Raw genomic sequence first — 17,279 nt, 5'->3', positions numbered from 1 at the left:
GTCCAAGAGCGGATAACGAAAGAGCCCAAACCCCTCCATATATGTTCGACCCGCCAAACAAGCACAAGTACGTGGGTTTATTGTCGGCCCGACCGACGCTCGTCAAATTCCCGTACGATACTTCTTTCTCGCCCTCCCTCCATCTCCGCCCCCCCTAGGCATTACCCCTGTTACCACCATGTCCATCCGAGACTTCCCTTTACCTCTTTCGACAGCCATACCCTTCTCCTTCTTCCCATTTCAATCCTTCTCCCTCGCTTTACTTCAACTCATCCCCCCTATAACGATGTTTGTCGGCGGTTAATTGGCTAATTACCCCCTCTCGTGACCTCTTGTCCAAATCAGGTCTAGCACGTGTTTGAGATGTAATTACTCTCGAGGCGAACTGCGACGGGGCTTGATAGGAGCTTTCGGATGTCCGTATGCGGTGTTGGCCGTCTACTATTTTCCGTCCCTGTTGTGAATTGACTTGTAGCTCTTTTTTTGTTGACCCGTGCGCAGTCATGTATCAACTTTTTCGACCCTACATGGTACCATCTTTCTGAACTTGATTGAATAGTGCCTGCTCCTGGTCAGCCTTGTAATTGTAGTCGTGTACAAAGCTCCCGAGCCCACGTAGGAGGTATTCCGCTTCCCCACACCCGCCGTTCCTAGACATCCTAGACATACAACCAACCAATCAAAACTACAGCGGCGCATGTATATACATAATAAACATTAACCACCCCTCCTCGGCTGTTTTAACGTATACCCTATTCTCCTGTGCATGTATGTATGATCACCTCGAGAAGCAGTCGACGAACAGGTCATGACTCCTATAACGTATACAGTACTGCCCCCCCCCCCCAACTCTCCTTCCCCTTCCCTTTCCCGCGGGTTTACCGTTGACGTTGATCCTTCTCCCTCCTCTCCGGTTCGAGTCGGAAGTACGAGGCGCACGGTCAATCTTGATGCCCTTCCCATTCTCCTTCTTCTTGCATCTCGAAGAAAAAAAAAATTCCGTTTTTGGTCGGATCGTTCGTATGCCCTCATACGCATCCCTCGCCCTGTTGTTCCTAAGTCTGATAATTTAGTAAAAGTCAAAATGCGAAATGTGGCTGAGAGTAGAGTAAGGGGGAGTTCGGCCCTAGCGGACCCTGGTCGAGGTTAAAAGAGTTTACCGTATATATGCATATGCACAGTGGTTGGTACTGCATAGGTATTTAACCGTCTTTGCAGTACGTACAAGTGGACCCACGGACCGAAATTGGAACAGCCCCGAAAACATGAATTCGGAACTAGTTGCCGTTTCACCGGACACGAACACACGCACATGAGCAGTTCACCCGCATCACAAAAAATCTTATACTGTAGAGAAAAAACGCGTAAACTCCCAATAAAAAGTATGACAATAAGATACCGGGGCTGATACCGAGAAAGGGGGCCCTTTTGCAACGAATCGCTCGGTAGAAAAGGGAGGGGGCGGGTATGCAATGGATAAAAATTGAATGAGTACGAGACACGAGTCGAGTGAGGAAAAAAATAAGGAGAGAAATACGAGGCGAGACAGACGAGGGATCATGGATGATAAACAACAAGAAGACGATACAATCGATAATACAACAACCAGATCAATGGTTAGAGTTACAGCAACAAATAAAGAAAGAGAAATCATGAGGGTTTTCAGCAAGGTCGTCATAGAGCCATAGACATAATGTAGGAGAAGGTATAATCTATGATCGCGCGTTAGTTCAAGTTTATTTATTTTGCCTCGACGAGCCACTCACCAATAGATGCAATTCTTCGCCATGGAGGATTCAGTATGACACCAAGACAGGAATTCAATGCGAGACTCCGACACCCCTCCTGACCGCATCCTCAGCCGGGGTGGGAGGTTGAGCGGCGTACTGGCTGCCCCATCCGGAGAAATCAAACGCCTCAGGGTCCTTTTCCTTTCCTTTGTCGGGGGGTGAGAAGAACGGAGGCGGTGGCCTCGTCGGTGGCGGAGGGGCAGGGATATGGCGCTGGTGCGGGAAGGATTGAGAGTGCGGGTGAGGGTGCGGGTGAGAGTGGGAGTGACGGTGGGGCATGGCATGGTGAGGGGAAAGCACCTGCGCCCGAAGGAGAAGGGAAGGCTCCAGCACCCGATGGAGAAGGGAACTGGGCGGTTCCGGAGGGAGAAGGGAACGGCGCACCGGCCGAAGAAAACTGTTGCTGAGCAAAGGCAGGAGCAGGAGCGGGGAATGAAGGTGCCCGGCTCCTTTGTTGTGGTGGTTGCGGTTGCTGCTGTTGGGGTTGCCTCCATCCAGAATTGGATCGCGAGGAAGCGATCTGGGCAAATGGCGAGGGGTTGTATTCTTGTTGCTGCGGGGGTTGATGATATTGTTGGGGTTGGGGTTGATAGGAATCTTGGTAGGATGGTTCGGGGAAAGCGCCCGGCATTTGGCCGGGATAGGCAGCACTGGATGCAGCGCGTGACCGCCGACCTTGATGATGATGATCGCCGTCGGGACTAGGCAGACCATGGTTGAATGTGGGCAAGGATTGAGTGTGGATAGGGGCGGGACGCTGCTGTTGGTGGGACGAGGGACCAGCGACAGGCTCGTAAGATGGGCCAGCGACAGGCTGAGACTGCATAAGCTGGGATGGGCCCGAGTCGGCGTAGGAGGTGTCATCTTGTGGGATGGCAACGTTCATGAGGGCGGACCACCACTCTTCGTTCTCGGTGCTCAAGACGTCGAAGCTGGCATGTCCGTCGGGATTCCCAACAAAGTCAGGGAAAGAAACGGCAATATCAGGCAAGGGAGCGCGCAAGAGATCGTTCAAGCCAACGTTGCGGGACGAGGAGGAGGACTCGTTGATGTTCATGTCATTGAGGGAGATGGCAACGTTGGCGTCTGGGTCGCCGGAAAAGGTGCCATGGCATGTCAAAGTCGAGGTCGAATGTGTATGGCTGTTCCGAGGGGTTGATGACGGCGGGAGAGTGATGGTCAGCGACTGTGGCTGCTGGGGGGGGAGTAGTCGAGATCGAAGTCCATTGGCGGACGGGGTCTTGGTCCTGGTGCTGGAGCGAGTTAGCAAGAGGCAATGGCAACAGACAAGAGTGTTGTCTTACCTGGCTAGGACCGGCAATCTGCTCCTCGTCCCAGACAGCGCCGCGCCTAGAGCGACCAGCCCAGGCCTCTTCGGCACTCCACTCGCCCTCTTCGCCAGCCCACTCTTCCTCCTCGGGATAGCTGTCTTGCTGGTAGGCGTCGGCACGGAAGGGCGTCATCGGCCCTGCCCTGGGGATCGACAGGAGCACTCCAGCCCGCAGCGGCAAAGGCAGCGTGGTCGTCGTGGGGTGGATGGGGGTGGGGGTGTTGGGGGTACTCGAGTGTCGGCGCCTGCGCCTGTGGACCATAGGTCGATGGGGGATACCAGGACTGGGCCGGTCGCTGCAGCGGATAGGGCAGCTGCTGGAACGGACGGTCTGGGCAAGCGTCAGGAGAGGACAGATGACATGCAAACAGCACACACCATCATCGTCATCGTCGTTGTCGTTGTCATCGTCGGCACGTGCCTTGCCCTTGCGTTTCTTGCGGTTGCGCTCTGCCTGTCTGATCTCCTCCTTTTCGAGGCGCTGTGCCTTGCGCAACATGGCCTTGTCCTCCTTCTTCATCGGTGCAAACTTGTAGTCGGGATAGAGCGCTGCGTGTTCGGCCTTCTTCTCCTCGCGTGTCTCGTACTTGCCCTTGGTGTCCGGTCCTTCTTGCTGCCACATCTGCGAGATGATCTTCGAGATCTCGGCCTGCGGTTTGCGTGGTCCGCTCGTCTGTTGTGTCGCAAGCTCCTTGAGCTTGTCCGACCGATAGAGAATCCATGCATTCGGGGGTCGTGGTGGTTGAGCCTTCCCGCCGGCATTCGAGCCAGTCGCGTTGGAGCCATTGTTCGTGGTGGAGCTAGTAGGAGCTCTCTGACGGTCAGGGCGAGTGGGAGGCATCGCAGCTACAATCCAAATCCTGTCAGTCCAACCCAGCCAATTTGAGTACACGGCCGTGTGGGTGTCTGTGTGTCCTTGCGCGCCTTGTTGGCCACAAACACGCTTCCACAAGGACCCCCATCAGCCCTACACCCAAAAGCCAACTCACCCGCTTTTCGCATCGCCCTCCGTGTCCGCCGCTGGTACGGGATACCTTGCTCTTGTTCCCTGTCTATCGACACGATCGCGATCGGCTTCAGTGCCGTGTATCCCATGCGCTTCCTTCTCGTCTCGGGATGAGCGTAGATCGAAACTCGGCAGATAATAACAATCTCAAATCGATCGCTGTGGCTGTTGGCCAGTCGCTGTCTCGGTGTATGCTCTCGTTCGAAAGAGCGTAATACCTTGCCCCCTCGCTCTCTGGTCTTATACCTCTCGTTCCCCCCGGCTCGCCCTTCCCTATGTCGCTTCGATCGCGATCGGAAAATCCAGGTTCTGGTCCATGTCTCATACGCCATTCCTTGGTTCACTCCCGCCGGCCCAAATGAAAGAAAGACAAACCCTCTGGCCGTGAACTCTATCCCATCGAGGGCGCATCCCAGTTCCTGTCCGTCGGTTAATCTGGGATTAACGCCTGATTCCGGGGGTTCCTGGAAATACGATATGGCCCGTGAATTCAATTCGATCCTATATTACACTTGACTCGGCTACTCTTACTTACTTACCTTACTCTACTTACTTTGACTTTACTTACGTGCTCACCGCCAAGCCCGCGCGCTCATCGGTCGTGGACCTGGTCCCAAAACTCAAAACTCGCGATTTTGCGTCCGCGGCGAGTACGCGATATGGGGTTGCGGTTCCCACTCCTACCAATCCGTTCTCCCTGCGATTTCATCCGGACCGCCCGGGCCGACGTACCCCACCCTACTCATCCCCCAGGATATCGCTTCGCGTTCGAGCTCAAGTTGTTGATGAGGTTCGAGATCGTGCATACATAGAGAACAAAAACAAATTAATTCAAGATATTTCATATGATCAACTTTGTGCTATACTTGACTCGCATACATCGCCTCTGTGCATTGTAAAACCTCCTTTCACCATTTGGTCTCGGATTAACCCATGGTGATCATCATCCCATCACCAACCTCGCGATCACCCGGGACTCGGCGGAGATCAGGTTGCAATGTTCATCTTTCAACCCAACCCGAGCTCACCCAACCCACCCACTCAACCAACCACCACGCCACGCGCTCAACTTGTCACTCCGACACAACAACAACAGACTTTCCACCCCGGTTGCCTCCCCCCTCCGGCCCCCAACCCCCGATCTAAACCTAAACCAGGGGAAAAGTTCACACACAGTGGCCACAGGCGAGAAAGAGAGTCGAATACATTCCATGTGGATTGGAAAGTAAATGATCACACCACCCACCACCCAACCGGCACAAGTCGATCGCGAGTGGGGGCACATGTGTAACATACATAATATGGTCCAAGTGGCCCAGGCGTTGCCCTTGCCTTGCTTGTTGCATCCCCCTCCCGGCCCGCCCGCATGAGATCATCGAGAGGGATAACTTTTCCGAAACGAAAATGAATGAATGGAATGAATGGATATGACCGTTCCTTGCCTTGATCCATGTTAAACGTGCTCGAGGGGACAGAGAACTAGATATGACAATCCGTTTCTTGGCAAACGCACAGCGCGCGGTTAACTGGCGTAATAATGCGTATTCAGCACCGGGGTGACACTCGTACGGTTGGTTCCGGCCTGTTCGTGCGACTCGCGCTGAGGCAGACGCAACAGATCGCGAAACCCCCCCCCCCCTCCTCCCGCTCGTGGGGCCAAGTCGAATAACCATATATGGTCGCAAAGTTCCCATGAAAAGACCAGCTCCCCTTGTCTCCCCCCGCGTAAATGACCTATATGTGGTCTCTGCTTTCTCAGACTTGGGCGATCCTTGCGAAACGCTAACTATTTACGGAACACACTGCCCCTCCGTGATCGATTCTTGGCTTTGAACGCCTAGATGGAGTGATATAATAATATTAAGTGATTCGTGAAATCGAATGAGGTCGTCTTTGGTTTGGGGCGTACTACCTTGGATGGTACTATATCTCTCACACCCATCGTCCAAGTCCGACTTTCGATCTCCTCCACTTGCTATTATCACTATTATGCGTCTTATCATATCGCACACACACATACACGGCCCCGAGCTCACCGCACAAACACATGATCGTGACGATACGTTGTTCCATTCCGTCATCTCCCTCCCCTCCCCCGCCCCTCTCCTTTCCTCTCCCTTGGGTCTTCTCGCGCTTCACAAGGTTAAAAGTCCGCCACCCACCCGACCGCCGAGCGCGAAATATGTGCGCGCATTTTGGGCAAAGATTCCTTCTCGCCGGTTTCACTCTGCATATACCCACAGCGCCCCTCTGACCGATATGCAAACAAGGTTTGCGCTCGAATCAAACTTTATTTTTCACCCCCCGTCTGTGTATCTTGTTCTTTTCTTTCTTTTTTTTTTTTGCCACGACCATCGATTCGCGCTTGGACCAAAATTACAAATTGCAATTCCGAGAGGCAAGAGCAGAGATGGGAAAAGCGACAAGGGAAGAGAGGAAAAGCGAAACTATCACGTGAGCGGCGCTTGATGTAGGTCCAGCTTTGTTGGCGGATGGCTGGACAAAGGAAAAGCTGAGAGGGTCGAGTTTGGTTACTTTCGGGTCCCTGGGGACTTGCGGACCCGGGGGGCGATCTTTACCGGGGAGAGGAAGGGGGTCGGTTGTCCTGTCGCACTTGGCAATTGGCCCCCTCAATGTGCCCAATGACCGGGTGCCAGGACCGGTGTCTGACTGGCGCCACTAACGTCCGTGATCGCTCGTACAAAAGCAAACGGTCCGAATGCAAAAGTCTTATTTTGTTCTCTCATGGGCATGGATGATCATCAGCGTAATTTTTTGCGTATTTTACGCGATCTTTTTTCCCCTTCACTTCCCCCTTCCCTTTGGTTGATGATGATGATGATGATGATGAGGCGTCGGGCTTTGGATCAGTAAGAAAAACGGTGAAAGCTGCGCGCCGCTGTTCAACGTGTTTCGACCTGGGCCCTTGGTCATCAACCGAAGCGGACTCGTCCATCAGCCCAACTCCAAGCACGTTCTTCTACACCCTCGATGCTGTTTTGTTTACATTCCTCATGGTTATCCCGTACCAGACAGAACATCTACAGAAAACTGGTTACGAATAAACGATGTCTTGTATTGCCTTTTCGGGTGTATTGCACGCAATCTCAAACTTCCCTCATGCCTGGGGTCGCCCTTCCTCGCTCGTCTGTCGGCACTCCGTACTCTGGGGCATCACTTCCTCAAGATGGAACGCGACCCTTGGCCGGACGCTCCGGTCCGAATCTCGCTTAGGCTGGAAAAAGCAAGTGCTTACTGGTCCAAAGGAACCTTCTCGGCGTGAACCCCATCCGACCCTAGGCTTGTGCGTAAACCTAATAGACGGAGGAATGACCTCACTCCTCACTTTTTCCAACTGAGATTCCTTGTGCGTCTTCGAGTTCATGTGTGTATACTGCTAACAAGAGGGGGCTCATATTGACCATCATTTCGTGGCATATGCTCAAGGTTTGTAAGGACTCCTTGGGTCTCTTGTTGTTCTTCCACCGGGATCGGGGTAGAGTCCTTTTGGTCCGACTTGACTTTCCATTCTTGAGCATTAATTGGAGTGGTATCCTGTGCCCAGGTTCGGATATGCCTAGACGAGTCGAGACTAGCCACCGTATGGATGTACGCGCTCTGCTACTCATTGCTTCAAAACATTGCCACTCGTATCTCTTTTCTGTGCTCATTCCCGGTGTCTAGCCCTCCAGCTGCTGCGATCGGCGCTCAACCTTTGATCTGCGCACATGAGCGCTTTCCAACTTGGATGTACGCCGCGCTCTGCTATGTAAATAACGCGCTCTGCGAGCATTAATTAGACACCCATCATTCTCACGATAGTCTTAAACTCCCAGCCTTGGTCCGTTTCGGCCCTTGCATACTCCCGCGCACCGGATCCTCCTCCCGGCAAGGCATCTTGTGATCAGCTCGGCGGATAAGTCTCATGCGCCCAGGACACTCGAATCATGCTCTCCATGGGTTCCTCTCATGATCCCTTTGACGGACGTGGCAACTGAGTTCCTCGTACCGGCGCATTCCTATCCCCTGTGACCCACCTGCTCAACTGGGGACGTCTTCGTGAGGTGAGCGACCGTACCCGGGATCCTGGGGGTAAATGAATATATGCTTGATAGGGAAGGTGCGTAAACGTATAGTGGTCGAACAATAGGCTAGGAACTCGGGAGGCGTTTGGCGCTGTTGTGGTCAAAATGGATTTCGTCCCTTGCTTCAAGTTATCCAGGGCCACCACCGAAATGAACGTCATCATTGGAAGCTGGGATCCTATCTGATTTACGGCTCACCTCCCCCCTATGTCTACATTACAACATTCTGTCTTGTGAAAATTGTAATTTTTTACACGCTCTTCGATGGCTTCATATTAGAACTTCTCGAGTCTAAAAGCCAATTTTACGGAGCCTCATCCGAACTCGTCCAGAGCGTTTTGGTACTAGCGATTGTGGATACAAATTTGTGTTTATTAATGGATACATACCCTACGGCCATCGAACCTTCAATTGGCCACGTAGGAACTCAAATCTTCAATTGGTCGTATTTTTCGATTTCATCGAATCGGACCGCTCGCGAGACTCGTTAAGCGGGTATACGACTCCCGGGACCGTTGCGCTTTTGGGTATTGGGCTTGCATTTTGGATGTGGGTGCACCGGTGCGAGGTACCACCGTCCATTGTACGTCCGAATAGTCAATATATTAGGTCAAATGAGACTGAAAGGCACCGTGTCACCCATTCTTATTGTCAACTATTATATCGCGTGGACGTGTAAGTTGATGGTCGGCAAGTTAATCCTAGGAAATGGTATACGTCATATAGTATGGAGTATTGGACGCCGGGAGTGGGGAACTCGCGACCGGCGACCTCGGTTCCGTATTAAGCCCTTTCTAGGTAATAGCATTACTTTTATCGGATCAAGAAGTGTTATTGGCTTCAAACAAGTATGTAACAAGTGCTTGAAGTACTCGAGGCTCTGAGACGTTCAGAGTTGTATCGAACGATGTGTAATGAGTAAATGAGGTCATATTCGGTAAACTATGAGTAAAGTCAAATACAACGCCGAGTTCGGCCAACCCTGAGAAGTTCGGCTCAAACAATTGCCTTCGGAACTTACAGCTACAAAGTGAACTCGGTAAGCAACTGCCGCACAAGTATAGTTACAAATACGCACTTGGAGTTGGACTGATTCTTGGTCAGAGTGGTGGGTTCTTTGCCGCTGCTGTTACCCTGGAACGTGTCGCAAATCGATTTGACGCTTGTGTAGGAGTTCGACTTGGTATCAATAGTCGCGACATCGCCATAATTCGAGTTGACACCAGCGAGGAGTTTTCCGTTCTTGGCAATCACCTGGCTGATTTGTACCTGACGCTTAGTCTAGGAGCTGCAGTTGCCGCACGAGCGGCAGAGCTTGCCAAAGTCCTGGACGCAGTATGAGTGGATCTTGACGAGGCCTTAAATTGATGATAAAGTCATTTGTTTATCACACCATACTGGGCCAACTTCGGGAAAACTTTGACAAACTGTGCTTAAGCTGGAAGGCACGGCACGTTAAAATTCACTTGGCAGGATGTATACTCGTATTTCAACTCACATATGGACGCAGTGGCACATGTGGCCTCGGGCATCTTGTTCGAATTCACTTGGTCGCTGCCGCATATAAAGTGTACCCAATTGAGTATAAACGCGGGTTAGAGTGGAAGCAATGGCCCATCGGTACCCTTGAATAAATATGTAGCTAGAGTGGTAGCCTCTTCGGGTGGCCGGAATTTTGTATCTCCCTCGAGTATGTGGGCTTTGAACATCTATTGCATCTTGTAGGGTACTAGTCTCTACTAGCAGCGATCAAAATTAGGCCTTCAATTCCGATACTAGCGTTACATTTGTTGGCCTTAGACTCATAAGATTTTGAACTAGTAGGAAAGCCCTCGTACTTGACAACCGCAAATGTATGTACAATCCTCGTAGGGGATCGCTTCTAGCTCTGTTTGCGTATGGTGTACCAGTCAGACCCCAAAACCCCGCTATAGGTTGGCTCGAGGTAGCTAGGATCTCTTTGTCTTTACATAGACGGATATCTCCTTTGAGGAAAATGCAATTAAATGAATGAGATACCGAAGTGAACTGGGGTGTATGATACCCTGACAGAAAGTTATTGGGTGGCATCATCCTTTGATCGGGTACTGAGATCGAGGCGCATACATTGGATTTTAATTTCTTCCCTTACCGTCATAGCTTTGCGAGAGCCGGTACCTGTACCAATTTTACAGTCACCGTCTCTCAAACTCGGCGTGAAGCTCCCTTTGCAGTTGAAACTTAATAAAATAATTTTTTAAGATAGTGCAACATTGCAAACATACGCATGTATACGCGCATTAAATATATGAGTTCAATATCGATTTTGAATTTCTATAGAAATGAGCCAAAACATAGCTCAAATGTACATTAGATTCATCATTGAGTCCGTTTGTGAGACTATGTTTGAGGCATAATCTCCGTTTTGTTGACATGTTCGACTTTGTGGAGACATCCTAGTGCCTTATTGATCTTGTCCACAGAGAGAATTTCGAAATTGTTACTAGATCGTTGGCGTGTACTACAGGTCACACCTTTGGGCCATAGAGCGTGAAGTCCCCTATCAGCTCCGTGAACGTCAACTGGCAGTCGAGATCCAAGTCAAACAAGGGCTTACGCGGCTATTGTTTTTGAAAAATTATCTGAAAGTCCAAATGATGTTTCTAGAGCGTAAAGATCGTTCCGGAAGATGTGCATATTAAAGTGCAGGCGGGATAGAGACGAAGATAGGCGAAGGGTATGCAGTTCGTCTATAGATGGCCAGTTGTTGAGATGAACCGACAACGAAAGTTGTTGAAGTCGGGGCATGTGTTTTGCCATAAATACGAGGTCATTAAACGTAAAAATAATTACGTATTCGAAGATCCTCCAATTTTGGTAATGCAAGAGCGAGTTGCTCACTATCCCAGCGTGGTGCATCATAATATCCGCCCTTTCCTACCAGCCACAAGCGACGTAGAGGTAACTGCGCCAGGCTATCCATTATCTCGGCAGAAACCCATGATACATATCCTGAGGAATTATTATCATAATCTAAGCGCAAGGTTGTCACCAGTGGACTACCCTGGCAAATAGAACGTACAAAGCCGCAGATATGGGCTTGTGTCACGTGTGTATTTATTCGCACATAAATGGAGGTAAGGTGTTGGAAGAGAGAAACAATATTCCACGTTTGATTCGCTGAGTCAGATGTAAAATGAGGGTTGATTTCTAAGTGCCAAAGAGAGGGGAAGCTATCATGAGGAAGAGATTCATACGGTGGTTTGTCTATCCTTTCCAAACTAAAGAGTCCTAGGGGATCATAGGGCTCGCTCAGAGTAAGAGACTCGAGGTAGGGTAAGCTACCAAGGGCTGCTAGCACTTGAGGATCTAAAGCCACGGGACCAATGCCAAGAATACGAAGGTTACGGAGCTGGGCCAGCGAGTTGGCTAGTTGACCCGCGTGAATGGGTCCCATACGGGTCTGCTCAGCAACATTACTCAACTTCAGCGAGCGGAGATGTGGGGACTGTTGTGCAATTGTAGAGACTAGATGAGATAGAATATATGGTTCCATGTAACGATGGGCCTGACGGGAGTGGTCGATTTCTACCATAGTCGGCGTCAAGAATGCTGAAATAAATGGTACCGGGTCTAGAACTGTGTTCATACTAGGTATGGCCAAGGATATTCTCAGGATTTCGAGATTCGTTAGGATAGACTCTGTGCCGACGAGTTTGAATAGCCTGTCCCATATTACGTTTGATTGCTTGTTTCTTCGATGTCGCGAAAGTTCTTTGACATATGGTGCATAAAAACGGACTCGCGTGAGTGCTTGCGCAACCAGAGGTTGCAAGTTCTAGCTTGCTTCAACCAGTGCAAGTTTCTGCTCGAGTCAAGCGGCGTACCTTTACGAGTGAGGTATCAAGGTCATTCATTAGATAAGCACCAGAGCCAGGAATCAGTCTCATCAGTATTATAGGTGCGGTCTCAGGAAGGCATCTCCAGATGAGTGGGACTGCACAATCAAAGAATAAATGGGAAGTAATTATCAGTCTGGCAAGATCGGATTTTGGCACTTGTTCACAGATAAGATAAACAATTTCAGCTATCTCAAACAAGTTAGCCATGACCGCTACTCCCTAAAGTACAAACGTCGATTTGCGACCAAGAGCCTCTTGAGACTCTATAATCGAGTTCCGTATCACGTGTCATCGATCAATTGGCAATTCTACGCGGGCACAACGCGATGTAAGTTAATTTCCCTGGAGAATGAATTCATTGTCGCTAGTCCTGCGAGACATCTAAGTGATCAGTTTGTCTTAAATAGTAAAGATGCCCTGAAAAAACCACCTTAGATTAAGCACGACAACATCCACGAGCTTACAATTATCAAAGCTACACCAAATTAATTAAAGCTTTGGGTCTGAAAACACCAACAACAGCCACCATGACTACTGACCCTATTGCTAAAACCATGGGAGTTTTTGGCAGAGAAAATGTTTGCTTCAGACTTTGTTGATCAAAGTACTATATGTCCGCTATACCCTCTGTATTATTATGTACTCCATAGCCTCCTGCGAACTCAATATACATCCCAATAAATAGACAGATGCTCCAAACTGGGCCATGCGTAAGGAAGGAATCCAATAGTATTTAGCACTATTTACAGTTGGGATTATTGCTGTAGACAGTGATATGTAACAAGAGTATAATTATAAGTTAACCGGGTTTGGTTAGAACTTGCAGCTGTGCGACGATTACTTGTGAGCGAACAGCCACGATAGCAATAAAGATAGCGTGCTTACCTAGCGTTGGCCTTGTTCTTGGTCAGCGTCGTCGGCTCGTCGCCCTTGTTGTTGCCCTGGAACGTGTCGCACACCGACGTCAGGCTGGTGTACGAGTTCGTCTTGGTTTCGATCGTCGCTACGTCCCCAAAGTTCGAGTTCACGCCTGCAAGCAACTTGCCGTTGCGAGCGATGATGTTGCTGATCTGCACCTGGCGCTTGACCTGGGTGCCGCAGTTGCCGCACGAGCGGTACAGCTTGCCAAAGTCCTGGACGCAGTACGAGTCGATCTTGACGAGACCTGGGCGGAAATGGTAAGGCGGGCTGAAATTTGAAGCTAGGAGCACAACTCACCTCCGCCGTTGTGTTGGACGACCTTGTCGGACGCGCTCTTAGCGCCTCCGCCGGTAATGGTGGAGGTGCCGGAGCTCTGCCTGATGGTGATGGCGTCCTCGCACACGTCCTCGAACCAGACGTTGCGGATGGTGCAAGGGCCCTGGCAGTGCACACCCTCGTTCTGGTCTGCACCGATCACGGCGTTACTGCGGAGTATATGCGTCAGTACATGTATGTACAGCCAGCTTGAATGGAGCAGCGACTGCGACTTACGCAAGAGTAGCGCCGGACTCGAGGATGAAGACGGCGTCCTTGGTGCCGCCCTCCTTCTGACCGCCGCACTTGACACCACGGCCGTAGCGGAGGTTCTTGCCTGCGAATCGACGCATATAAGTATATGTGAAGTAAGCTAGCACCTCGGACACTTACCGTCGAAGGTCTCGCCAGCCTTGATGGTGCGAGCTGCGGACAGCTTGACGTTGGTAGATGCGGATGGGTTGGGGAACGAGCAGCTGGCCGCGCGCTTCTCCGAAGGAGCCGCGAGCGCGGTCTGAGCGAACATGCCGGCGACGATGGCAAAGGTAGCGAGCGAGAGCTGAACCATGATGCTGTAGGTAGTAGTAGGCTAACGAGGGGCTGGTAGTAGAGTAAGTCTGAGCTGAAGATGCTCAGCACTCCTCCCGCCGCTTTCCTTTTATACCTAACTACATCCCGTGCCTTGGACTCTCGGGTTGGCACAGTGACTACCACCTGCCTCTGTCCACTCGTTGCACGTGGTTTGATATTCGTTCAATGCTCGTAACAGTGCTCTGTCGGTCATCGTGCCAAGCCAGCTTTGACGTGTCGTCGCTTTCACACTACTCACTCATCCGGCCCGGCCGAAGAGTCGCTAGGCACACACCGGTAAGAGGTACTTAATGCAAATAACCATGCCTGTATTTAATATACAATCAAATGTATATGATTAGCTGAACGTGGATCGATTGCCAAGTGCCAACGCTAATTAACCATGTAACTTAATAAGGTTCACAAAGTGCATTATACATGTAAACTATGCTCATGAGCTGGCCAGATCTCAGTGCGGGACACAGTTCGTGAAATAATCGCGAAGGCTAATCTCAGCAACGGGACTAGGTACAATCGCCAGAGATAACCAATGGAGGTGACACGTCATGGTGTGGCCGCACAAAATGAAACTGGAGTGGCAAATGGACTGGCCCGGGTGACTCTGGCTGTGGTCAAGGTCACTCGGGCTTGACGTGTACTCGGAGAGTGTGCGATAAAAGAATTAAAATATCAAATGATGAAGAAATGTCAAACCACGTGCAACGAGTGGACAGAGGCAGGTGGTAGTCACTGTGCCAACCCGAGAGTCCAAGGCACGGGATGTAGTTAGGTATAAAAGGAAAGCGGCGGGAGGAGTGCTGAGCATCTTCAGCTCAGACTTACTCTACTACCAGCCCCTCGTTAGCCTACTACTACCTACAGCATCATGGTTCAGCTCTCGCTCGCTACCTTTGCCATCGTCGCCGGCATGTTCGCTCAGACCGCGCTCGCGGCTCCTTCGGAGAAGCGCGCGGCCAGCTGCTCGTTCCCCAACCCATCCGCATCTACCAACGTCAAGCTGTCCGCAGCTCGCACCATCAAGGCTGGCGAGACCTTCGACGGTAAGTGTCCGAGGTGCTAGCTTACTTCACATATACTTATATGCGTCGATTCGCAGGCAAGAACCTCCGCTACGGCCGTGGTGTCAAGTGCGGCGGTCAGAAGGAGGGCGGCACCAAGGACGCCGTCTTCATCCTCGAGTCCGGCGCTACTCTTGCGTAAGTCGCAGTCGCTGCTCCATTCAAGCTGGCTGTACATACATGTACTGACGCATATACTCCGCAGTAACGCCGTGATCGGTGCAGACCACGAGGGTGTGCACTGCCAGGGCCCTTGCACCATCCGCAACGTCTGGTTCGAGGACGTGTGCGAGGACGCCATCACCATCAGGCAGAGCTCCGGCACCTCCACCATTACCGGCGGAGGCGCTAAGAGCGCGTCCGACAAGGTCGTCCAACACAACGGCGGAGGTGAGTTGTGCTCCTAGCTTCAAATTTCAGCCCGCCTTACCATTTCCGCCCAGGTCTCGTCAAGATCGACTCGTACTGCGTCCAGGACTTTGGCAAGCTGTACCGCTCGTGCGGCAACTGCGGCACCCAGGTCAAGCGCCAGGTGCAGATCAGCAACATCATCGCTCGCAACGGCAAGTTGCTTGCAGGCGTGAACTCGAACTTTGGGGACGTAGCGACGATCGAAACCAAGACGAACTCGTACACCAGCCTGACGTCGGTGTGCGACACGTTCCAGGGCAACAACAAGGGCGACGAGCCGACGACGCTGACCAAGAACAAGGCCAACGCTAGGTAAGCACGCTATCTTTATTGCTATCGTGGCTGTTCGCTCACAAGTAATCGTCGCACAGCTGCAAGTTCTAACCAAACCCGGTTAACTTATAATTATACTCTTGTTACATATCACTGTCTACAGCAATAATCCCAACTGTAAATAGTGCTAAATACTATTGGATTCCTTCCTTACGCATGGCCCAGTTTGGAGCATCTGTCTATTTATTGGGATGTATATTGAGTTCGCAGGAGGCTATGGAGTACATAATAATACAGAGGGTATAGCGGACATATAGTATCATGGTCGTAGGAATGTGAGACCTATGTTCAGAGTTTCCAGTTGCGTTTCCAGTAGTGCACAACCCATCGCGCCCCAGTCATCTGCTTACATCTTTCTGGGTTGAATGTCGACAGTGCCATCCAGCATACACATTCTTGAGCTGCGGTCAAGACATGCGGTCGTGGCCGATCCCAAGCAAAAGGATAGATAACCTCGGGTGAAAACAGCACCACAGGAGCAATAGCTTCGTTGGAAGTAGGATGAAACGCGTTATTTTCTGCGCCGACGGGGGACCGGAGTACGGAGGGCGAGTAATTGATGATGGATCGTCGTAACGAAACTGAACCAGAGATATATTCTATGGAGTCTGATTAATAAATACTATTCGACTATTAAAATGGGTAAGACTTACCAGGCCCCGGAGCTGGAACGGAATGATCCCAGCTTCTCGCTCGAGCCCAATCAACGGCGTCTTGCGCGGCTATAAGCCATAAAGGATGCCCGGGAGCCGAAGCAGCCATAAATGCGTTCGGTATTCCGTGCAGTTTGTGGGATGAGGTTTCCATTGTACCCAGGAATGCTGTTGGAGCACCTGTGAACCTTTGCGCTTTTACTAGAGTGTCCAAAGGAGAGACCGCTTCGGAGTCAATATCAGCGTATATCCCGCCAAAAGTGTACCTGTAGGAATCACAGTTCAGGGCGTTCGCAAGAAATATTATGAGACGTAATCACATATACAAACTCCGTGTAAAGTGGGCTCGATAGATATCAGAGGGTAAGGCTTCATAAGCTTTAAGCCATTCCGGATAGAAAGTTTCAACTAGGGCCCGATTGTCACCATTGTCCCATAGTACGTAAGTCCACTTTGAGTATGCGGATCGCCATGATGTCACTAGTGAATGATAGACGGGGGGCACGTCTTGCGCCTTCCAGCTTTGATGAATAATCTCGCCTGGGACTATCGAAGAAGAAACCGCCCTTCCCTCTCGGATCGCAAGAAAATGGGCCATAAGTGACGAAGCATTAATAGACGGAGCGAGGTCGGTAGTGTATACTGTTTTACTCGCATATTCGGGGTATATAGAACGGCAAATTGCACTACGAATAGGTGTGGAGCCGAATTCAAGTAGGCTCAGAGCGATCAAAGAGGCCATAAGGATGGCGGCAACTGTGATACGAATGTACGCTTTGGTTAGTATGCGCACAGTTCTCATGGTAGACTGAGCCTAAGCGGGGGGGATAACGGAGGAAGGGCGACAGGCTGGGGAAACACGCGTTATATTATTAGCGTTCTGAGGCTAGAGTATATGTACGCAT

At 50.9% G+C, this 17,279-nt stretch overlaps 4 protein-coding genes across 4 annotated transcripts; 1 reads left to right on the top strand and 3 right to left on the bottom strand.

The window, feature by feature from the left end:
* Positions 1 to 1,917: 1,917 nt before the first annotated feature.
* Positions 1,918 to 4,458, bottom strand: RhiXN_10483 (HMG (high mobility group) box protein; the record flags this gene model as incomplete). Its single annotated transcript, XM_043330299.1, has 3 exons — positions 1,918 to 3,030; positions 3,095 to 3,966; positions 4,110 to 4,458. The coding sequence occupies 3 exons, from the start codon at positions 4,456 to 4,458 to the stop codon at positions 1,918 to 1,920; spliced, it is 2,334 nt and encodes a 777-aa protein (XP_043184396.1).
* Positions 4,459 to 9,032: 4,574 nt separating this feature from the next.
* On the bottom strand, positions 9,033 to 13,896 carry RhiXN_10482 (pectate lyase; the record flags this gene model as incomplete). The annotated part of the gene is made up of 7 exons (XM_043330298.1): positions 9,033 to 9,234; positions 9,290 to 9,469; positions 11,448 to 11,915; positions 12,978 to 13,257; positions 13,311 to 13,498; positions 13,566 to 13,665; positions 13,722 to 13,896. The coding sequence occupies 7 exons, from the start codon at positions 13,894 to 13,896 to the stop codon at positions 9,033 to 9,035; spliced, it is 1,593 nt and encodes a 530-aa protein (XP_043184395.1).
* Positions 13,897 to 14,784: 888 nt separating this feature from the next.
* RhiXN_10481 (pectate lyase) lies at positions 14,785 to 15,772 on the top strand (the record flags this gene model as incomplete). The annotated part of the gene is made up of 5 exons (XM_043330297.1): positions 14,785 to 14,959; positions 15,016 to 15,115; positions 15,183 to 15,367; positions 15,421 to 15,700; positions 15,760 to 15,772. The coding sequence occupies 5 exons, from the start codon at positions 14,785 to 14,787 to the stop codon at positions 15,770 to 15,772; spliced, it is 753 nt and encodes a 250-aa protein (XP_043184394.1).
* Positions 15,773 to 16,009: 237 nt separating this feature from the next.
* Positions 16,010 to 17,176, bottom strand: RhiXN_10480 (Glycosyltransferase sugar-binding region containing DXD motif; the record flags this gene model as incomplete). The annotated part of the gene is made up of 3 exons (XM_043330296.1): positions 16,010 to 16,320; positions 16,375 to 16,640; positions 16,695 to 17,176. The coding sequence occupies 3 exons, from the start codon at positions 17,174 to 17,176 to the stop codon at positions 16,010 to 16,012; spliced, it is 1,059 nt and encodes a 352-aa protein (XP_043184393.1).
* Positions 17,177 to 17,279: the final 103 nt, after the last annotated feature.

The sequence above is a fragment of the Rhizoctonia solani genome, chromosome 11, assembly GCF_016906535.1.
Source record: "Rhizoctonia solani chromosome 11, complete sequence".
Classification (NCBI taxonomy): Eukaryota; Fungi; Basidiomycota; class Agaricomycetes; order Cantharellales; family Ceratobasidiaceae; genus Rhizoctonia; species Rhizoctonia solani.
This window is presented reverse-complemented; position numbering and strand designations above follow the sequence as displayed.